Source organism: Lycorma delicatula, chromosome 4 (genome assembly GCF_047948215.1).
Source record: "Lycorma delicatula isolate Av1 chromosome 4, ASM4794821v1, whole genome shotgun sequence".
Lineage (NCBI taxonomy): Eukaryota > Metazoa > Arthropoda > Insecta > Hemiptera > Fulgoridae > Lycorma > Lycorma delicatula.
This window is the reverse complement of record NC_134458.1, coordinates 67,182,279-67,202,749: the sequence shown is the minus strand read 5'-3', so window position 1 is coordinate 67,202,749 and position 20,471 is coordinate 67,182,279. Positions and strand designations below refer to the sequence as shown.

The window sequence follows — 20,471 nt, the reverse complement described above, 5'->3', positions numbered from 1 at the left end:
TATTTTTCAGGTTGTTATATCCAAAGTAATGTTTTGAATTTTTGTAATGTTATATTTGAGTAATGTTTTAGTATAATATAATTCTGCATTAATATTTTACATGCATTCCTGTATCTTGATTTTTGTCCTTCTCTGTTATCTAATTATATCTTCAAAGTACCATTGTTGCCTTATTAATTCACTTTATTCATCCTATTTATACTGAAAAAATATGCCACAGAATGAAGGTTTTTTATTTTTAAAACTCAAAAATTTCCAGGAAAGCATGACGGATCCCTTTATGGCTCACACCTTCACAAGGGGGTGTGAAAACTGACACTGTCTCAGGGTGCTGAAAACCCTAGCTACAGCTCTGGAATTTAGTGCACTACTAAGAGAATTTTGGCAGTCAGTAGAAACCGAAAGAAGACATTTATCATCAGAAAGATTATTTAAAGTCATTTTATGGAGAATGATTTTGAGCTACGGTGCTAAAAAATGTTTTAAATTCTTTATAAATTGCATTAGATATAATAATCATCAGACAAATTTAAAAAAGAATGAAGTCAGCATCCAGCTATCTAATTTGGAAAATTATAGTAAAGAAATATAAAGGAAATTACAAACCCAGCTCATAATAACTGACTAGCATTTCACTGGATTTTGTCATTAGCCCTATTGAAAATTTTCTTACTAACTGAACTGTACAAATACGGCATAAATTTGCTTGATATATATAACAATAACACTAAAAATATTTAGATATATTTATTTACGAAAAAAGATAATTTCTCTTAATAAAATCAGAGGGAGCTCGCATAAAAAGCTTAACTGAAACCGCCACACAGCAAATAGAAATTTAACCATAAGATAGATTTATTCAATCAGATGTGCGTAAAGAAGAATTGTACACATAAAAAAACCAGTAGTTCCCCTTTTCTTTTTGTATAATATGAATATATATTTACATTATTTGTATGCATTTTTTTTGTAACAAAACAAGATAAATTTTTCTGTTGGAACAAAAATTTATGATAAAATAACAAAAATGGCTGGTTGAAAGATGGAGATTGACAGAAATTAATCATGCCTACCTTCAGAAGGAATTTAAAAAGTCAATTCAACAACTGTTAGGGAGTTTCTTCTCAATTATCAAGCACATCACATGTTGCAAAAAAACTATAAGGGCAACAAAATATTGTAGTCTCTAATGTTACGTACAAAAAAAGGTTTCTCCAGATTGTTAATACATTTTAACATGTTTCTAAAATTTCTGTTTTTTATAATCTCATATACAGTACATGTGTATTGTATACAAGCTTCTAATAAAAAAAATGTTCTCGTAGGAAAAGATGAAAAACTGATTAACAGAGTAACAAATACAAGTTTACTTTTAACTTTGTTACTTTTAAACAAGAAGTAGTAACAAACAAACATAATGTGGATGAAATAACACTTCCTTTAATAAGTAGCCGGGTAACACCACCTTTCTTGAGTTAAGAGTATAAAAATTATTTGCACTATTTTAGTATAATATGTAATGTATTAAGTTGAAACCAGCAGTCTTTAAAAAGGAAAACATTCATTAAAAAAATCAGTTAATTTTATAACTTTAAATATAAGCTCTGAAGAACATTCTACTTTTTATGAGAGCCAAAGTTACAGAATGACCACCAGTAGACAGTGATGGCTGCTATTTACATTATGAAAGTAGAATTGGTTACTAATCAGTAATTTGTGAAATGTAAATTTCTGTATGGATTCTGACTTTATATGTTGTATTCAAAAGTTAAATATTACCTCAGTAGGAATGTGTAATCATTTACTGCAGTAATAATGTCAATAAATGTTAAAATAATTCTGTAGATGTTTCTACTTTAGTGATTTTTATGATATATCTCTTCTAAGCACCAACAACTAGCTGTAGCTGATAAAGTTTTTCTTTAAATTTAAACATTACAGTTTAAATGGAAGCTCATCTCCAATGCTAATTAGTCTAAGTAACTGTTTATTTGAATTATTCAAAATATAATTTTTAACACATAATTTGCCATGTTTAATATACATCTAGATTAAATTAACTGCTTCTGATCTAATCCAACTGGTTCCTAATAGTTAATTGACTTTATGATTAACATAGATTCATTTTGTGAAATGTTCATTATTGTTTTTTTGTGATTGTGCGGCATTTATAAATTTTAGAATTAAACTTCACTTTTCTCTTCCCTTAGTTTCTCATCATTTTACCCGACTGCTCTCACTGCCATGAGAAATATACTGGAATCAGCTTTATCTAGTTTGCAATATTAGTAAACTCAAGAGGAAAAAAGACAGATTACACAATATGTCTGTAAAGTTCCCTAACTAAATTTTTGTAGTTGATACAAGTAGCACCATCTCTCGGAAAACCAAGGAACTATGTAGTATGATGTCTTATGAGTGTGTGTACTACATTTCATCACTCCAATATTGAGTTTTATTTGGCCACATACATTGTGTTCAAGTGATCTTGTGCAAGCTTGCGACATGGAACAGAGAAGGGCAATAAAATTTTGTGTTAGACTTCAAGAATCTTTCGTTGAAACTTACTTGATGATACAGCAAGCATTCTGTGATGAAGCCACACCTTATACTACAACATACACATGGTGGAAGCGGTTTAAAGATGGTAGAGAGTCGTTGGATGACGACAAACGAAGTGAGAGACCATCAACAGCTGTTCACAACGAAAATGTTGCAAAAGTGTATGCGCAACTGGTCACACTGTCCCAACTGGTCAAACCATGAATTCTAATTTCTATTTGGAAGTAATGAAACGCCTGATGCGTTGCATTCATCAAATCTGGCTCGAGTACCAGGAACCGGGTAGTTGGACTCTCTTGCGCAACAATGCCTCAGCACACATGGCAACAGTTTAACATGTTATTAAGCTGCAAATCAAACCACCATTTTATACTACCCACTCTATTCACCTGACTTGGCTTCAGCAGACTATTTTTTGTTTCCGAAAATCAAGTTGAAGAAGAAAGGCCGTTTTTTCAATGACATTCCGGCCATCCAAAGGGCTTGCACCGAGTAGTTGAAGGCGATACCACAAAGTGATTTCGCCAGAGCATTTAATGGGTTCTACTGGCACTGCAACAAGTATATAACTAGAGAAGGGTTCTACGTAGAGGTCTGATGTGAGAAAATCCGTTTACCTTTAAATCTGTATTTTTATTTAATTTAGTTTAGGAAATTTTCAGACATACTGTGTATTTCTTTGTAATCACTTTAGTTGTAAGGAAAAAAAAGTGTACAAAAAATGTTAGTATAACATTAAAAAGAGTATAAACATCTACATAAAAAAGTATATTTATTTATATTGTATGAGCACTTTTACTGTGATCATAAGCATTTTTAAGGTTCAAATTATCATTACATTCTATCTTGCAATGTAAGAGTATAGAAAACTACAGTAACATATACTAAATGAGCAAGGAAAGCAACTATCTACAAGGGTCAATTCAGTAGAGCTGCAATAGATACATAGAAATTTCTGCAATAATAAAATTCAAATTAAACTTTATGAGAAAATGGTACTAAATTATCAAAAAACCATTAAAACTGTTTATTAATAAATAATTAAGTTTTAATCTACTATGACAGGGATGGTTATCATTAAATTTTTAAAAAACCTAATTTTTTTATAATTTTATATTGGCAAACGGTACCAGATGAGGCAGTATTGACTGTGAAAGTGCTTGCAAGATGGATTATAAAAGGCAGTAAAAAGGGAGAACAAGTTTTAATATATAATTTGTATTTAATATGATACAATTCAATGAATTGCTAAGAATAACCAATAATCTAATTTTTTAATCACAGAGTGATTATAGAATATTTGGTTCATTTAAGTTGACACCTTACTTTTAAGAGTAACTTCTAATTACTTTGTCCATTAAAAAAAATGTTAATTAACAATATCTGTTTGAAATTGTATCAGCACTAATATATAGTGTTCTAAATTTATTAAATTTTAATGTTTTATTATGTTAAGAAAATGTTATCAGTATAAAAAAATTCTAGGTTATATAGGAATGGAAGGTAGCTGAATAACAAATTCATTTACTAGAAAAACTAGTGAATATTAACAAGTTACAATAATTTGATCATTCTACACATTACTATATTTTAAAGTATACTCATGTCCTTAATAAAACTAATACTTTTTTGTTTCTTATAGATGTAATTGATAGCATTTCATTTTAACCTAAATCGTGTCATGCAAAGATCCTTCTAGTTCTTGTTTTAATAATTTTCATTATATATTCATTTTTTACTATTAATATATCCATTATATTTGAAATAAAAGGTTTTTGTTTAAAAAATCAGCATTAACTAAATTCTAAATATACAGTACATCATTTATTTGAGCAGTATATGCATTCAGATGTATTCGATTTATCAGAAGGCCACAATATAGTCTTTGGTCAGTTCATATCTAAATATGTAGGATTAAATTAATATATAATAATCTGTAATTATATATATTGTTAATGAGCTCTAACACAAATTTTGAATAATTATGTAAGTTCTTTATGAAAATAGTTTATCTACTAGTGTTAGTTGTTAAGTTAATGACATTACATCTCATAGAATGTAATATTAAAATAAAATTAACTGTGGATGGTATTTATTGACAGTTAAGTCAAGCTATTTCTCAGTACAGTTGTCAGCAATCAAGTAAAATGTAGTTCCTAACATGTTAAAATGATCATGTAAGATTGATAAACTCACGCTGCTAGCATTCTAAAGATGGATCTACAAATATTGTTAACTTCAAGAGGGGTACTAACTTTTCTCTTTTCTTAATTACAAAAACAATTTGGTTCGATTAAAAAGAAAAATTAAAAATATCACTCACAATACTATTTTGTTAATTATTAAATAAATCAACTAAAATTAGCTGAAACAAATGAAAATACACAAATTTTAAATAAAATCAAGCTACTTTTAAATGGAAATAAAAATGTCACTTAGAAAAAAAGACTGACCCTTCACTGTATTTTTAAGGCGTTTGAGGCATTAGCACCTTTAAGCTTTTATACATATTCATTTATTTATTAAATTTATCCATCCTATAGAATTTTGTATACTAAACTATATGGAAGTTAACCTTAGAAGTTTATAATGAACGGTCTGAGATAATAATAATAATTTTATCTGATATGTAATTAAATGTTATTTTTGTTTCTTCCTATAGGTGGAGATTAGGTAAAAGCAAGGAGTTACACTAGACCCCAAAAAAATCAGTCAATGTGTTTGGGAATGGACCTAAAGATTGTGAAACTGGCTTCTTATTTGATGAAATATGGCAATCAGCTGAAGATTAATTTTAAAACCATCTTTATTGGATATTAAGATGCAGATAAATGGCACCATCAATTATAAAACTGCTTGCAGCTCAGTAAAATCAAACTTTTTTTTTAACCTCCAGGACCACCATCAATCAGATACTGCTTCAGAGGATGAGATGAATAACACGTAGCATGTGAAAATGTCATGCCTGACTGGAATTCGAACCCAGGTCCTCCGGATGAAAGGCTGCGATGCTACCACTTGTGCCATGGAGGCCGGCAAGAAAAATCAAAGTGTGATTGGGCTAGGAACAACTCTATGCATATGTAAAAAGTTGTATATATGATATGAATACATATATATATATGATATGAACATGCATATCATATTTTTATATCAATGTTCAGTTATAACCGTTGTATAATTTTCCTCTTTTTTTTCAGTCAGCTGAGATTTATTAGACTGTAGTATAATTTATACTTCATTCCCATTTACAAGCTGTGATCAAAAAATATGGTGAATGAATTTTTATAGTGGCAACTGCCGACGCTACATCTATATGCTGTAATTTGTCCAATAGCGTGATCAACTGAGACAGTCAGGGACAAGTTGTAACACGTTCGAGCTTGCCAGTCAGCTGCCAGAGTCGCTAGAGTGAGGTTGTGTTTATCATGTCTGTCGCACAACATGGATTTTGAACAACGCATTAACATTAAGTTTTGTTTTAAGTTGCAAAAGAGTGCCAAAGAAGCTCACGAAATGTTAGAATTAGTGTACGGCGATAATGTGGTAACTTTGAAGACTGTGTACAAGTGGTATAACCGATTTAAAAATGGAAATGAGTCTGTTGAAGACGAGCAGCGTGCGGGACATCCAGTAACCTCAAAAACAGTTAAAAATGTACAAAAAGTGGAAACAATGGTTCGTTCAAACAGGCAAATGACTATTCAAGAGCTATCGGAAGACCTTAACATCTCGTACGGATCCGTTCAAAGCATTTTAACTTTTAACAATGTACAAAGAAAGTGACCAGAAAAATGGACCAATGGCTTCCTTCTTCACCACGACAATGTGCCGTGTCACACCTCGCTTCTCATTTGTGAGTTTTTGGCCGAAAAAAGTGTTCCTGTCTGTCCACATCCACCATACTCACCGGATTTAGCACCATGCGACTTTTGGCTCTTCCCAAAAATTAAAACTGTGCTTAAAGGAAAATGTTTTGACACCATTGCTGATATTGAGTTGGAGCCACGACCGAGCAGCTGAAAGCCCTTTCGAAAGACGCCTTCCGGAAATGCCTCCAGTCATGGAGTCAACGTTGGGATAAGTGCATTGTTAGCCAAGGACAGTACTTTGAAGGAGATTAAATCGAATTCTATGTAACCTTATTACTTTTTTTAATAAAAAGTTATTCACCGTATATTTTGATCACACCTCGTATCCATTCATTCTTGGTAGTTAATGGTTTTCAGTATTTTCTTTGTATAGACGTGCAACATTCACCCCTTTTTTTGGTTATCAATTTAAAGTCATCTAACTTATTTTTAACTGTTGACCTCAATATGTACAGGTAAAATCGTTAATTACACTAATATCCTGGGGTCAGACCTCTTTGCTTGATCATTCTCTCCCTCTGTCCTCTCCTATTCTTTCTGTTATTCCTTTTCCCTGGATTAATAATGTAGCTGATGTGCCTATCAAGTAATGCCAGACTCCATTTTTTTATAATTAACCTTGAAAATTCTTGAAGCTGATTAATTACTGATTATACATAACTTTTGAAATCATGAGAAAAGTGATAGATTTCTGCTGAAATTGTGTAAAATAGTGAATGTTGATGAATGTACTACTGTTAATTATATTTCGTTGGTTTTTATAATTCTAATAATTAAATTTTAAGCTATGTTTCAAAATGAAATACGACAATCCTTTTTTTGTTTTATTTGTAAAAATAATTTTTTAGATTAAACTAAAATAAATATCTGTTACTGTAAAATTAAAAAGATGATACTTACATTGTTTTAATGTAAGATGAAACATTGTTTTATATAAATATTTGAGATATATTTTATGATGTTTGTAACAATATGTAATTATAACTAAAACAATTATTTAATATAGTTACAGTTTATAAACAAATGAATATTCAATTTAGTGTAGTAATTGAATTGATTGTTAATTGTACCAATATTTTATAAAACTGTTAAAAAATAGTTCCTGTAATGAATTCATTGCTTAATTATTATTTATAGCATTGTCCAGGTAATTTTTTTTTGCTAAAATTCAGCTACATTTTACAAATTTAAAATACAAAAATGTATACATTTAAAATATAGAACACATCTCATTCATTGATTCACATGCATAATTAAATTCCATGTACATTATTATAAAACTTATACAATATTTGTCAGTAGTGCTGTTATGAGAGTAGTGATTACATATAATTTATAATTATTTGTTTTAACAATTAATTACCTAACATATTTATTTTTTTAGGTTTAATTTATAATACATTAAAATCAACAGTATTAGAAAATAGTGGAATGAATAATAATTTGTAAAATGTTATTTCATTAATTAGTAGGTAGAATATTCAGTCGTGTGTTACATTGTAACCCGGGGTTTAATCCAGTGTTTTATATTTAATTAATTTTTTTTATTTAGTTGATGAAACTAAAGTATGTTACATGCTGTTCCATGCATCACCTCTGACAAATACATGGGTGTACCGGCTGCAAGGCCTCCATCAGTTTTCTCTTGTTCATTATCTCTATCATACTCACAGTCCAGGTAATGACTCTGAAATTAAATTATAAAAAACTGTTTGTTATCAAAACAGGAATTACTGTAACATTTTTTAAAATAGTTTTTAAATTGACTATAGTACACTTCATTTTAAAGTAAGGTTTTAAAAACTTATCCTGAATCAAAGGTAGCTTTTGATTTAAATCAAGCTTATTTACAGATTTTTTTGAAAACAGTCTTCTGCTTCTGAGACACTTCTCTGATGAAGCTCGATTTAGAGCAGATCCTAGATCAGATTTATGTAATTTTTTGTAGTTTACAGAAAAAATTAAGTATCCTGCAATCAATTAAAAAAATATTCAACATTTTTTTAACAGAGTATGTTGAGTAACAGAATTTCAACAAAGTTTTTGTAATGTAAAGAAATATTGAACAAGTAAAAAAATAGTTTTTTTCTGAAAAGTTTAACTGAATTTATAAAGAAATTTGAAGATTCAGTTTGTAGCATTAAAATAAAAATACCAGTTCAAATTTTTTCATGGTCTTAAGTGATGCTGCTGTAATGCTTTTTCACTCATTTTATTCTGATTTTGCTCTTGTGGGAAAAAAGCTTATCTATCAGAAAAAACCTAATCTAAAGAGAGATGAAAGAGAAATGAACATTTCTCAAAATCTAATTCAACATTCAACAGTGATATGGATTAAAAATCGATCTAATTCAGTGTAAATTAAAAATGTCAAGATTTTAAACGTTATTATAAATATTTTAAATCTGTTTATAAGTACTAGCATTGAAATACTATTACTCATGGTATACAATACTACACATGCCTACCGTTTTTAACTTGTAACTTCTACAGACATGTGTAGTCTTTATAGATACAAAATGAACAGTAGGTATCACTTGAAATAGAGCAAGTGAAATTACTGACATACATATAAATGAAAGTTGAAAATCTCTATCCATGATTTTCTAAAATTATTTAATGTGTTTTACTTAAAAATACTTTGTAAATTACCTGACAATCTAAACATCTGCAATGATCACTCATTTTGCATGTTATTCCCCACTGAGCGGCAACTGCTCGATAAAGTTCCTTACTAGATTTGTGCAAGATCTGCTGAGCCTTTACTTCTCTAGGAGCTGCAGCTTCTGACTTTTTTTCTTGTTCCCCAGCTTCTTCAGCCTGTTCATTAACTAATCGCGTCTGGAAATTTAAAAAAATAAAAATTGCATTACATATTGCAAATAAAAATTACACTTTATTTATAATGTATTCAGTGTAGAAATCAGAATGAGAAATTAAATGGATCTGAGAAATAATATATATATATATATATATATATATCTTTTTTTTTGAAAATTCAAATAATTCAATAATATATTGACAATTGTGATAATAAAATTTAATATTTTATGAAATTTAAACCATCAAAACACAGTAATTAGGTATGTTAAACTCACCATATTTATTTCCAAGAATAGATTTTCACAATAAAACTATTTATTTAATATATATATACATGTGTGTGTGTGTGTGTTATATATATATATATATATATATAACGCATATACGCAAATACTTATATATTACCATTATTAAATTTAAAACTTTACTTATAAGTTAAACTGTGTTCATGTCTTAGCAACTTACAAATCATCAATAAGAGATGTGAAGTGAGGTGGTGGGAGTCGGCATCAAGTACTATTTGTACATATAGAATGGAGTTTCTAGTCAGATGAGGGAGTTTTTCTTTAAGAAAATTTACTTGGAAAGAACATTTATCTTTTAATTGGCATTACATTTGGTTTTATACATATTATCATTGACTATATGATTGTATAGATTTCTTTCTCCCATTTTTAATTTTTCTTGAACGTAATTTTGTTGTTCTCTTGATCCTTTTATATCAGTTCTTATTTTCAGCAGTTGACTGCTGCCATTTTGTATATTTGATCTTTTTGACAGTTATTCTGATTCTACAGTTCCACTAAGGGGAACCTCAATAAATAACATTAATAGCAGGTAAATATATAATTAATAGCAGGTCAAGCTTATAAATAGTACTGGCTAACATTAAATTACAAAAAAATGAAATCTACGAACTAGTTATATTTAACTATTTTTATTAGTAACTTCATACTATTGTATTTATGTTCTATTGTTTTATATTTTATTGTATGCACACCTCAAAATTTTTAATTTTAATTTCTAATGTATTCTTTTCATAAAATTTATTAAATTAACTAGCTTACGAAGAATCTTCATAAAATTTTTAAAATGTAAAATATTTCAGTTTTTGTGTCAGGAAACAATTTTGAAATTAAAACAATACTATCACAAAGTTTACAAAAAAAAGCAATGAAATAAAAAATATAATTTTCTTTATTATTTCATGTTTAAATACAATTTTTAATCTACAAGCCTTATTTATTTATTTATTGCAATTTTATTACTGAAACCCAGTATGTCAGAAACATACAGACAGGCTATAAAATAGTGAAGGTAGTTTTAATGATATACATTGTTGTAAATCTATTATTTGAGGTCAGTGAGTAAAAACCCTGCAATTGTTCCCCATCACAGCTTACGGTACAATAAACTGCTTATTTTTACTATATAGAAATAATGAATTTTATTAAATGAAAAAAATTCATCCCTTCCATTACGAATTTTAAATGTATGCTATAAAACTGTCTGTTAACCTTGAGTAACATCAAATAGTAAATAAAACTTACAGCCTTAACAAATATATCTTGCACAGTATAATCATACATATGATTTTAGAAGCAAGAACATTTCTAATACAATTAAATTTCTAAAAATATAACTTATCAACAGTTTCTCTTTTTTTACTAATAATTACACATCTGGAAAAATCATTCTTTTGTATTCCACAAAAAAACCTTATGATATTGTAGGATGAAAGGTAAAAAAGTTGAAGACTCATAAACATGTGACTGCTTCCCCCATACTATGGTATCAAACCACAAAAATAACAGCACGTAGCATGAACAGAGAATACATACTGCTGAGGCAGAGGGGTTTTTATATATCAAGCGATGCCAGTTAGCTGCTAGAAATAACTAATTAATGTCACTTACTTACAAAAATGTAATAGTGACACAAATTAAAAATATGTGATTTATTTCTAGAGTTATAGGATATGTACTGACTGAGGTTTTGGGATTCAAATTTAATTAATTCTAAATTAATTTCTTCCACAAATATACAGTAACTTTCAACTTTATTAAAAAGGTAGTCTTTAACAAAAATTGAGAATCGTAGTTTTTATGAGAAGATATATAGAAAGCTTTGTGGAAGTTTGAAATTACTGAGCTCAGAAATGGCTTCTAGTTAGTCAGCCAATGCTCTGAAAAACATGGATAATCTGGTGACTTGTTGGAAAAAATAGTTTAACTATTCAGTTTTACTTCTTAGAAATTAATAATTTATATGGAAATCTTAATGCTAAAATGAATAATGCTCAAACTTAGGTTTTAAGTTAGTACGCTTAACTGGCAAGATCAAAAATATTTGCAAATGAAATAATATAATTAGCATAACACTAATGTTTAAACATCAAAGTTCATTCCATTTTAATCTAAGCTGATTAGTGTTGTAAGCAACTTCCGCTATAAATCATCATGATTCATATGATATTCTGGTACGATCTGGTTAACTGATACAGATTTTTGAATTGGGAGTCCACTAAATGTAGTTACTTCTCGTGTCTGTGTAATGAATACATATCTATCTTGTTACATTCCTGGATCACCAGTGCGGGATGTGCCATTAATAAGAATTTAAGAACAAAATTTTGCATAAAAGACATTATTAAAGAGGCAACAGCATTAAAATATAACTAGTCTGACTTGGAATTCTCAAATCTTTGAACAGGAATGCAAAGAAAGAGAAGTGCTAAACAGTTACTGAAATAAATCAGAAAACAAGGAAGTGCAGGCAAAACTGATCATTGCCTGCACTTAAAAAATGATCATTGTAAATGATTATGTTAACTCTTCATTGCAGAAGATGCCATAATGGATATCTCTTCCCAGCATATGAGGGATTTAACTAAGTTTACCAAATTCATTTAAAAGATGTTGAAATAATTTACCAAATAATTCACAATATTTCTTGCACCTGATCTATTTTTATATAAAAATAAAAATGTTATATTCAGTAAAATAGATACTGAACACTAAAAACCTATTCACTTTGAAATTTTTCCCATCAGACATATTCAGTATAGGAAATTGTTAAGAAGAATACATAGAGTAGCCTAAATCAAGAAAAATTCAATTGTTCACAACCTTTGAGATCATAATATTACTATTTTTGACTTTTATGTATTTATTTACCAGTGAAAACAAACATATTATATTCAAATTATAATCATTATTAAAGAGCATAAAGTTAAAAGCATCCTTACAGTATGATATGAAAGCATTTTGAATGAGAAATCTCAACTGAAATAATATAAATACATGATTATATTATATTCACCATTCTTCTTCTTTTAGAAAAGTATAACAGTTACAGATGTATTTAAAAAATTACCATAGAGCGAGGCACAAATCAAAATGTCGATTTGTATATTCATATGCAAGATGAATATAGTCCATCATGCTATGACATATGAGTCAGCAGTGACGTTTAGATTCCATCATTCTACATCAATGGGATAAATTAAATTAATGACTGTTCATAAATAGTTTTTTCACAGGCATAGAATGCTAACCTTCTGAGCCAGTTCAATACATGATGAATGTTGTTAAGTATACATCTTTGGGGTTAAAAAAACAAAAAGTCCATAATAATTTAGAAATTTCATCTTTAACAACCACAAAACAAAAATAAGTCGAGATAAAAGTTGAAATTTTTTATACTTGTTTATCAAATCATTATTAATGACCTGGCATCTTTTCAACTTGATTAAATGATTTTTAAAATGTCCATCATGTTTTTTTTAAACATTCATACACTTTAATTATATTAAATATTTCATCATGAGAAGATTGCCATTTTCTCAGTCCTTAAAACAATATGAATGTGACTGGCATTTTAAAAATATGTTAAAATGTTAATGTATTGCTATGATAAATGCCTTAATTCATGTGGCGATTATATATAGAGAAGTAGTATAACATATGTAGTTTAAGAGAAATAAAAAATATTTATAAAGTTTTCAGAATAAATTTTTGTACAATGAAATAGTCTTTACTTTAGAGATAACCTCTCATATATCTTATTTTTTTTAACAGCAGGATGAAAACAATAACATTGTTTTAAAGAGAAGATTAAAAAAAAAAGTAAACAGCCTCAGTTTTTTCTTATAAATGGTATAAGTTCCATTTTTCTATTTATGAAAGTAAAAAATATATATAATTGATTTTATTTACTTTTTATTTTTGATGTATTATATTCTTCCTACTAATACTTTGCTGAAAATTTATCTTCAAAGTTTTTGAACCACAACTAATTAAAGTAATAATTTTATTATAATTGAAAATTATAAAATTTAATTAACAATTATAAATTGTTATTTTAAAATACAATATAAAGTAAATTACTGATAAGTATAACTTATAAAGCATTCAAAGCTTGTTATATTTTGATTGTGACTGACCCACACACAGCAGTGTGGGAGGTGTCTCCTATAAAATATTTCTGTATTTTACATCAGTTGTTCTTAGTCATTAACAGGATGCTCACTCTTAAAATATACAATTTTTTTAGTTAAAACATTGCAGATATAAATTTTAAGGATCTTAAAGATGTCACTACAAAATATTTTCTCCTTGTTGATCTAACTGTATTGCTGGTCTCATTTAAAACATTCAGAATACCTTAAAAAACAATCATTCTGTTTGGATGAGACTAATGAAACTCTACAGGTGTGGATTATGAACATAAAAAATATATTCTTTATTTCATTCATTCATTCTGTATTAGTAGTAATAAATAAAAAAAGGATAATGAAAAATAAATTTAAAGTGATTCACAGAAATAAATAAATAATAATAATAAATGTAGATTCTTACAAATTTTCAGTTTCATCATACATTTTTTTATATGCTATAGCTCAAACTCAGGTATAATTTTACAAGTATCTTTCTAAAGTAAGTAATCAGAAATTGAGTATAAACAGATGCATTCTCTATGAACCAGAACAGAAATATCTATTTTCTACTTGAAAAGAAGAGAAAGAATACTCTGATAGACATCAAATTATACATAGTAAACATTTTATTTAAGTTATTGACTACAGTTGTTTTTTTATTATATTTTCTGAATAAAATTGCTAGAATGATTGATTGGATTGAGCTGAATCCTTGCTCACATATGTATTTTCTCAATTGCTTCTTGCATCAGAGTGGCTGCTACATAAATCTTGACAGTAATTTCCTCTTTTCTGACCAATATCTCTCAAGTGCCAAGTGACATCACAACATCAATAATATGGACTATAGCATCTATAATTTACTATTACAATCCCTGATAACAGCTTCACTGAAAAAGCTCTTCAACAAACTTATAAAAACTAGTAAATTGAACTAGTAAATTTTCTCAATTCTTAGAAACCAGTAAGTAGACTTCTAAATATTAAATAATTTAATTGTATGATCTCGGAAATATGAGTATATACAAGTACAAATTAATCCATTTAAAATAAAATTTTGAAATACATTAAAATTAATGATAAAGTTAGTTTTAGTGATTATGTACAATTGAATCAAGATAATTTAAGCAATCTACTAAATAAGTGTATTTTTTATAAATTTTGAAAAACTGTTGTTAATAAGTCTAGTATTATGTTAATATGGTAGAAATACATAATTAACCTTTTTATAGCTAATTAATTTTTGATTCCTTCCCATATTGACTGCATTATTAGACAAAAAAAAAAATTGTGGTATAGCGGGCGGCATATTGCTGTGCACATAGGCTGACAGCTGGCTTACCACTTTATTAACTATCCTGAACAACTTTGCCAATGTACTGCATACTATATAAATATATGGAGCTATATGAGATATTTTCGTAAAGGAATAACTATCTAACTGTTCCACCCGTCATATCAGTCTATCTCTCTCGCACACAATATGCACAGCTATATGTCACCCGCTAAACAATTTTTTTTAAAAATCTACTCTGATAAAAATTATGAATACATCCCCATATTTAATTTTCTCAAACACTGAAGAATAGTTTGAGAAAAAAATTGTTTTTTAATGAGAAATTTCCTCTAAAATTATCTTTATATTGCCCATTAAATGAGTGGCTGCAACTAACTAACCTTTATACAAATGTTAACTGTTATTTTTTTATATTTATCATTTTTATATTATGTTAAATCAAAAAATATGCTAAATGAAGATATATCAAAATGAGCAGCTAATTATTAAAAATGAAAGAAAATTGTTATGAAAATCTTTTAATATGTAAAGTAAATAAAATCCTATAAATATTATACCTATTTTCCATATACAAAAATTATATCGACAGAATTAAAATATCTATTTACCTCACTTAAAATAAAAAAACTTTACTTTTTATGCTTAACGTAATAAAGAAACATTACTTTACCCACAGTAAGAATGTAAATGGACAAAAACAATGCATCTACAAACAGCTGCGCATTTGGATGCTGTATCTCAGAAGCCATCACAGCACATATTGATTGGTAGTGTTATATTTGTTAGAAAAAAATTCAAATAAAGCAATAAAAGAAGAGAAAAATGAGCAATCTTGAACTAAAGTCAAATTAAGCACTGTAGAGAGATTATGCTGATTAGATTAAAGTTGAATTATCAAGTGAAATAGTTAAAGGAATATGTACATTGATTCCTACAGCTATTAGCCACTAAAAGAAGTGTTTCAGTGACATATAGAAACTAGTTCATTAAAGATTAAGTTGTTAAAGCGGTTGGCATTCTATCCTTAACTTACACTTTTCAGTTTCCAGGACATTTTCTCCTTCAGATGTTAAAAATTTGGCAGAACTAATGGGCGGGGTTTTAAGAGGATGTAGTTTGCTAACATACCCAGGACCATGAAATCCAAGGGTATACACATATATATTAACATACTGACCATTGTGCTAATAAAATTTAATATTAAATGAAATATAAACCACCAAAACACAGTAAATAAATAAGTTAAAGTTACCATATTAATAAAACTTACATCATTCCAGTACCGGAAGGCACAATTTGCATATTCATACATAATTTCAAAATTCTCATAAAACAATTTCAACATATTAAATAATCATAAATAAATATGTTTTAACATAATTACAGAATTTAAAAACAACTTAAGATATGGGGATGCAGAATCCCATGAAAATCTATTCTTGGAATTAATATGGTAAGTTTAACTTACCTATTTACTATGATTTAGTGATTAATATTCCATTATATATATATATATATATATATATATATATATATATATATATATATATATATATGAGGTCTTTTCAGAAAATAGCTGCACTTAACTTTTTTAATATTTATTAATTTTACAGATTATTGGTCCTTGTCCCCTTCAAAGTACTCCCTCCCCAAATCACACACTTTTCCCAGCGGTGTTTTCATTTCATGAAGCAATCCTAGATAGCTTCATTTGAAATGGCTTTTAAGGTCTGGGACGAATTTGCTTTAATGTCATCAATAATCTCAAAATGGTGTTCTTTTATCACTGATTTTAATTTCAGATATAAGAAAAATCACAAGGAGCCAGGACTGGTGAGTAGGCAGGCTGATGGAGGACAGTCATCTGATTTTTGGCACAAAACTAATGAACTGACAAAGCTGAGTGTGCGGGCACATTATTGTGGTGAAGGAATCATAATTTGTTTCCCCAAACAACTCTGGTCTCTTTTTGCGGATTTTTTTGCATAACCATTGCAAAACACCTTGATAATTAGCTTGGTTCACTGTTTCACCTTGAGGCAAGAACTTAAAATGCAAGATTCCATTAAAATCGAAAAAACAAAGCGCATCACTTTGACACTGGATCAAGACTGACATGCTTTCATGGGGCATGGAGATCCTTTGCTAATCCATTGTGATGACTGACTTTTTGTCTCAATGTGATAGCCATAAACCCAGTTTTCATCTTCCATTATAATCCTTTGCAATGTTTCATCATTGACTTGTTCAAGAAATTGCCGAAAAATATCCATCCACTTTATGTTCTTTGTGGTGTTCAATCATCAAACCAGGAACAAACTTTGCCGCAACTTGATGCGTGTGCAATTTTTCAGTCAAAATGTTATGGCATGATCTAATCGAGATTCTAAGCTCTTCTGCAAGTTTTCTGACAGTCAATCGGTGATTTGCACGCACCAAATTGTTGATTTTCTGATTGTGTATGTCATCAGTTGAAGTCGAACGCCTTCCTGGTCGAGGGCAATCTTCAATTGACTGATGAACCTTTTAAATCATAAAAAGCATTTGTGACATTGCGTATAACCCAGAGCATCACCTTTCTAAGCTTGTTTCAAAAGTTGAAATATTTCTGTGAAAGTTTTCCCCAGTTTCATGAAAATTCTACTTTGTATAGTTGCTCCCGAAAATCTCACATTACAAAATTTCCAATTAGCACTTAAACACATTGCACTCAAATAACAATAACACTAAATCTCTCCGTTGGTGCATAATTATGTTCAGTTATTTTTCTGAACAGACCTCATGTGTACATATATACAGAGTGATTCAAAGAAATGGGAAATTTTGAAAGTTGTGTTGGTAGCCGTGGGCGATTGGTACCACTTGACAAGTGGTTAGGTTAGCCTCTCTAACCTAACCTGCCATTTAGTTGTCATGGATCCTTGGAGTGGTGCGCAACATGCATTTGCTATCAAAGCATTTTACAAAAACAATGACAGTGTGGAGGGAGCGCGTAGAGAATTTTGCCGTCATTTTAATCTGGGACGGCACGACCGTGTTCCATCAGCACATGCAATTAAAACATGGATATCTAATTTTGAGGAAACCGGTTCATCAATAAAAAAAGAAACCTCCAGGCCGTGAGCAAACCGTCCGTACACCACAGAATGTTCAAGCTTTACAAGATGCTGTCACACGAAGTCCACATCGGTCAATCCGTCGTCTCTCAGCATCTTTACAATTGCATAGTTCATGTGTTCGAAGAATGTTAGTGAAGGACTTGCAATACCATCCATACAAGTTGCAGATCATCCAAGAACTGAAACCGAACGATGCAGTTGTGCGAGCACAATTCTGTAATGTAATGCTTCAGAAGATAAATGATAACGAAGAGTTTGTTCACGAACTGTGGATGTCAGACGAAGCGCATTTCCACCTCAGTGGATTTGTTAGCAAGCAAAATTTCAGATACTGGGTACAAAAAAATGCTACGCAGCTACACCAGCGTCCGTTGCACAGCTAGAAAGTGACCGTGTGGTGTGCTACGTCATCTTACGGTGTTATAGGCCCTTATTTTTTTGAGGATGACAACGGTCTTGCGATTACAGTGACGTCAGCTCGTTACGTAGCCGTGCTTGAAACCTTTGTTGTGGAACAACAAAAGAGATTTCCACCGATTCTTAACACAGCCTGGTTTCAACAAGATGGAGCAACGTCACATACTGCACGAATATCGATGGCAGCTGTACGCCGATTGTTTGGACAACGTGTCATTTCACGAAATGGTGACATTAGATGGCCTCCCAGATCGCCTGATCTCTCAGCTTGCGATTACTTTTTGTGAGGTCACCTTAAAAGCAAAGTGTTCCACAGTAGACCTGCTACAACGGAAGAACTCAAGGCAAAGATCCGAGAAGCAATTGCGGAAATTCCAGTTGAGATGTTACGTCAAGCCATGAAGAATTTAACGAAGAGACTTCGTGATTGTTTACGTAGAAGAGGAGGTCACCTGCAAGATGTCATCTTTAAAAAATAAACTAAAATGTATGTATCCTAAAATGGCAACATTTGTACAATTATATGAAATAAAATTAATTTTCTAAAAAAAATTTTTCATTAACGTTATTTAATTTTTTAAATTTCCCGTTTCTTTGAATCACCTGTATATATATATATATATATGTGTGAATTGAAACTAATCTTTAGAATTGACTATCAGATTATATTCATATTTTAAAAAAAAAATACTTCAATTTTTCTTTTTTACTTTGGTTATTTTTATTAATGGAAAGAACAACTTAATTACAGCAATAGACATTTAAAATGAACAAACATGACTTTTTTTTTTAATTCATGATAACAAAGATATATTTATATTTTACATAATTATGTATACGAGTATATTTAAATTCGAATCAACAAGCATGAAAAATGGAAAAAGTTCTACTCTTTATTTTAGTAACCAATGATAAAACCTAGCACAATGCCAAATAAATAACAATAAAAATAAAAAATTTATGACTTTCAAAAAAATATTCATTTAAATACTGCAAAGCATGTCTGTCAGAAAGGTAGCTCATTTAAAAAGTTTCAAGGCTATGCATTTGCCTTTTGCAATATACAAGTACAGCAGGAAACAGATGTACACATGCATTAGGTAAATTGAAAGGGTTAATGCCCACATTTTAATCCAGTGTTATACCAATTTACCACAAAAATATGAAGTCTCAATCGGCAATTATTTTGTAATTAATTTGACTATTCTTTTATGGGATATAACGGCTCTAAACTACAGTAATTCACTAATATTGATATTTATATAAAATATGAACTATGGTATTTCTGCAAGTAAGGAAATAGAAATGGTAGCTCGGGGCCATGCAAAGAATTAATCAATATAAGATTTTATCATAAAATTTTGTATATTTTAAAGGCTAACAATTTTATATCATTGTTGAGAAGGATTTAGAGAAGACAACTTAATTCATAAGATAAATTAAAAATCAGATTTTTAGAGAAAGTAGTGACAGTTATTGATTTAATGTATGTTTTTATATATGTTTCCTTCACAGAGAGAAGGAAACAACTATGAAAATGCATTTTAATATGTATTACTGCTACATTAAAATTATTCCATAAATGATGGTTTAAAATAAGTTAAAAAAGGTTGTTTTAAATATAATTAAAGGAGATAAGAAATACAACTTTCAGAAACTTTTTTCCTTATACATCAAGTCATTTAATGTTATTTTTCCTGATGTTTATTTTACTCAACCTTGATTTTTAAATATAAGTTTAATAAAATAATTTTACAAAACTTGGAATATTTAAAATATTAATTAAAAAGTGTTAAGTATAATTAAGTTTCTTCGCATTTTAATGTGTGTAACTTAATCATAATTTATATTTTATAACATTTCTTTGTTTAGTTATAAGAAAAAAGCTTCATTATGATAGAGACAACAATTATCTGTCAGTAGCAAAGTTATTCAGACAGTTT

General features: G+C 29.1%; 1 protein-coding gene across 3 annotated transcripts in view; it reads right to left on the bottom strand.

The window, feature by feature from the left end:
* Window positions 1–20,471, bottom strand: part of LOC142322868 (uncharacterized) — a 94,780-nt gene that overhangs the window by 28,663 nt on the left and 45,646 nt on the right. For 2 of the 3 annotated variants that reach the window (XM_075361957.1, XM_075361956.1), the window contains exons 3-4: window positions 9,087–9,275; window positions 7,537–8,121 (exon numbers count right to left, since the gene is read on the bottom strand). In XM_075361957.1, coding sequence (XP_075218072.1) covers window positions 7,996–8,121; window positions 9,087–9,275 — 315 coding nt within the window. In that variant the 3' untranslated portion in view covers window positions 7,537–7,995. Of the gene's footprint in view, window positions 1–7,536; window positions 8,122–9,086; window positions 9,276–20,471 lie in introns of those variants that run through there. The other variant, XM_075361958.1, reaches the window with a different exon arrangement.